The sequence below is a fragment of the Trachypithecus francoisi genome, unplaced genomic scaffold (genome assembly GCF_009764315.1).
Source record: "Trachypithecus francoisi isolate TF-2019V2 unplaced genomic scaffold, Tfra_2.0 Lachesis_group0, whole genome shotgun sequence".
In the NCBI taxonomy this organism is placed as follows: domain Eukaryota; kingdom Metazoa; phylum Chordata; class Mammalia; order Primates; family Cercopithecidae; genus Trachypithecus; species Trachypithecus francoisi.
In genome coordinates, this window is record NW_022681453.1 from 91,032,540 (window position 1) to 91,036,593 (window position 4,054).

Here is a 4,054-nt window from a genome sequence, read left to right on the forward strand (position 1 = left end):
AGTGATATATGAGTCAAATTCCTATAAGAAGTGAAATTCACCATTTCCAATAATCTGCAGTAAAAGACCTTTTGAGGGACAGCAGATTCCTGAGATCTTGATCAGCTCAACCAAACACAAACCTGCCACCACAATGCAGTTAAATGTGATGTGTTTCCAGACCATACCATTCTGTCAGCTGTATTATATTTCCTACTCAAATACTTTTGAGAGGAACTACAGTGCTTTAACACTTAATGCATTTGTAAAGCCACATGAAGCGTATTTAAACCTGTAAACGTTTTCATTTGTTTCCTCTTTTAATAATCTAATATGACATGAACACCTCGTTAAAATTCCTTGAATGCTTTTGAATAACATATATAAATATTTCAAGGAGTTTATTAGGTATAAAACCTTAACTCACTCAAATGCTAAAACAATTATAATTACAATAACTTTGAACACTTAACAAAACACCTTATCTAACTGCAACATTCTTTTTACTAAACATGAGAGATATTACTATAAGATCTAAACATTTCTTTTTATCATTTTTGTGAATGAATCTATTACTTGCTTATTTCTCAGACTGTAGATAATGGGATTTAGCAAAGGAATTACAATTGTATAAAATACAGAGTCTATCATATCTTGGTCATCTGCTTGTGGAGATACAGGGTGCACATACATGAAGAGAAGTGGGCCATAATATAAAGAGACAGATAAGAGATGGGCTCCACAGGTGGAAAAGGCTTTCCTTACGCCTCTGAGAGACTTCTTTTTTAGGACTGTGAAAAGAGCAAATGTGTAAGAGTTAAGAACTGTCACAATGGTGAATACCTGAATTGAGCCAGACAAAATAAAAACCATCAGAAAATTAATAGAAGGGTCAGTACAGGAAATCATAAACAATGGTATAATATCACAGTAAAAATGATGTATTATGTTGGAATTGCAGAAGGTTAATCTGAGTATAAGGACTTCATGAATTAAGACATGGAGGAAGCCACCTAAAAATGAGAAGGCTACCAGCCGTACACACAGTGAATTGTTCATAATCACTGGATATAGTAAAGGTTTGCATATGGCTACATAGCGATCATATGCCATTGTTGCCAAGAGAAAACATTCTGTAGTTCCGCCAAATGCAAAGGAAAAAAATTGAATCATGCATTCAGACAGAGATATCATCCTGTTTTTGGCCAAAAAATTAACCAACATTTTGGGAGTTACTGTGGAAGATATCCAAGCATCAACAAAGGCTAAACTTCCAAGAAATAAGTACATGGGGATGTGAAGTTGTGGATCATTCCAGATAAGAGCAATCAGACCAAGGTTCCACACCATAGTGATGAGATAGATCACCAAGAACACCAAGAACAGGGGCATTTTCCACTCTGGTTGGTATGTAAGTCCTGTGAGAACAAACTCTGTCAGCAATGTTGCATTATCCTGTTCCATGTCCTCATTTGACATCCCTGAAATGAAATGCAGTAAATGTAAAAGAGCACTCACTAAGACTTATAAAGCAAATAGTGAGGGAGGGAAGTTGAGACAAAAACATACTCTTATTATGATACCCTTTTAATTTTCTTTCATATTCCTGTAATAGATGGAAACTGTTTTGAGAAATAGAAGAAATCAAATGCAATTATTTTAATTCTAAAAATGTGATCAAATAATCTACTTTTAAAATGCAGGTGACAGAAATGCATGTAATGTGTGTTAACTGAAGAAAATCACTATTGGTAAGTTTAGAAAAGGAGAGAAGACTTATTTCTCATAAGGGGTTATAGCCTGCAAGGTGGCCATCAAGTAGGCTGGGAAGCATGCCTCTGGCCAAGACCAGAGACAGGCACATCAAAGGAGGAGGGCTTAAGGTAGGAGCTTTAGGCTAAATAAGTTGGCTAAATATACATATTCAACAGGTTACAGGAGGATCTATGAGTATTCATGAAGGTGGTCTTGGCACATGCATATTGAACAAACATGTATGTAACATGCAACCCATGTTCACATTGGAGTGGAGACTTAACATTTAAATGTGTAACAGTTAGGCCCTATACATCAAAAGGTCTTCTCAGGACATGAAGGCATATAAATCCACTGTCTCCGTAAACCAGCCAGAACCAGTCCATGGTCGGTTTTCTTCTGATCTGGAGAAAGTTACTGAAATCAGTCTCTTGTCCAATCAAAGCTGTAGTTGTGTCTGTTAGCAGGGGGTTCAGTTACTGAGCATCTGGTGCAGCTGCAAATTGTTTTAATCTTGCTTATCTTGAGGCCAGTGCCTGTTTAGCTGCTAGAGAAAAAGGAAAAATCCTTCTGGCAGTTAGAACACAGTTTATTCTTTAAGTGTAGCGGTGCCTGACTTAAACCTTGCCTGGTGTGGTCTTAAGTTCTGTTTATAATTTGGAATCTTATTGTCATAAAGAGTATGTTCTGTCAGTCTTATAATCTCTATCTTAATACGGTCAGTTATCATGTCTAAACCACAAAAGAGAGGAAGTATAACAAGGCACATCTGACTTCCCACCCTGTCATGACTGGGAACTGGTTTTACAATTTTTCTGGAGACCTTTTGGTCAACAGGGTGTTTGTTCTGTTGATGGGGGGCTTAGGATTTTATTAAGTTTACAAGTGCCTAGTCCATGTGTATTATAATCTTGCAAATAATGAGGATGAAGAAATAGATTCTAAAGCATTCGGAAAGTAGTGGCACTAGTCACATATTTGATAGAAAAGTATATGCAGTGAAGGAAAAAGGAGTCACTTTGTGAGTAGACAGATTGTCATTCAAAATAGAGACTGAGAACTCAGATGCATTGACAAGTTTGCAGTGGGCTTTGAACATGTAAGTGAGATGTTTCGTATTCGTAATACAATTCTACTAGAGTGATAGAAATAATAACCTGGGAGTCATTGGAGTAGTTGAAAGCATAGTAATGGATGTCTTATCTATTGGAGAGTACATTAAGAAAAGAAAAGCATAACACCGAAAACCCTTGGTAGTATAACGACCTAATTTCCTTTGGGTATATACCCAGTAATGGGCCTGTTGGGTCAAATGGTAGCTTTGTTTCAAGTTTTTGAGAAATCTCCAGGCTGCTTTCCACAGTGGCTTGAACTAACGTATTTCCACCAACAGTGTATAAGCATTTCCTTTTCTCCACAGCCTCATCAGCATGTTTTGTTTTTTTAATAATAGCCATTATGACTGGTGTGAAATGGTATCTCATTGTGATTTTGATTTGCATTCTTCTGATGATTAATGATGAGCATTTGGATTTTTTTCATGTGTGTTGACGGCCTGCATGCCTTCTTTGGAGAAGGATCTGTTCATATCCTTTGCTTATTTGTTAATGGGGTTAAACTTTTTTGCTTGTTTATCTGTTTAAGTTCCTTATACATTCTGGATATTAGACCTTTATTGGATGCATAGTTTGCAAACATTTTCTGTCATTCTGCAGGTTGTCTGTGTACTCTATTGATGGTTTCTTTTGTTGTGCAGAAGTTCTTTAGTTTAATTAGGTCACACTTGTTAATTTTTGTTTGCATGGCAATTGCTTTTGAGGACTTCGTCAAAAATTCTTTGCTAAGGCCAATGTTGAGAAGAATATTTCCTAGGTTTTCATCTAGGATTTTTACATCTTGAGGTCTTACATTTAAATATTTAATCCATCTTGAATGAATTTTTATATATGGTGAAAGGAAAGGGTTCAGTTTCATACTTCCACATGTGGCTAGCCAGTCATCCCAGCACCATTACTGAATAAGGGATCCTTTCTCTATTGCTTGTTTTTTGTCAGCCTTGTTGAAAATCAGATTATTGCAAGTGTGTGGCTTAATTTCTGAGTTTGTTACTCCATCCATTGGTCTATTGTCTGTTTTTGTACCAATACCATGCTGTTTTGGTTGTTAAAGTCACATGCACTCCTATATTCATTGCTACACTAGTCGCAATGGTAAACACATGGAATCATTTTAGGTGCCCAGCAGGGGTGGACTGGATTCTTAAAATGTGGTACATATATAACATGGAATACTACACAGCCATAACAAAGAATGAAATCAT

The 4,054-nt window shown here is 36.4% G+C and overlaps 1 protein-coding gene across 1 annotated transcript; it reads right to left on the reverse strand.

The window, feature by feature from the left end:
* Nucleotides 1–513: 513 nt before the first annotated feature.
* On the reverse strand, nucleotides 514–1,458 carry LOC117076756 (olfactory receptor 5H2). The gene has a single exon (XM_033200600.1). It carries the CDS (start codon nucleotides 1,456–1,458, stop codon nucleotides 514–516), a length of 945 nt encoding a protein of 314 aa, XP_033056491.1.
* Nucleotides 1,459–4,054: the final 2,596 nt, after the last annotated feature.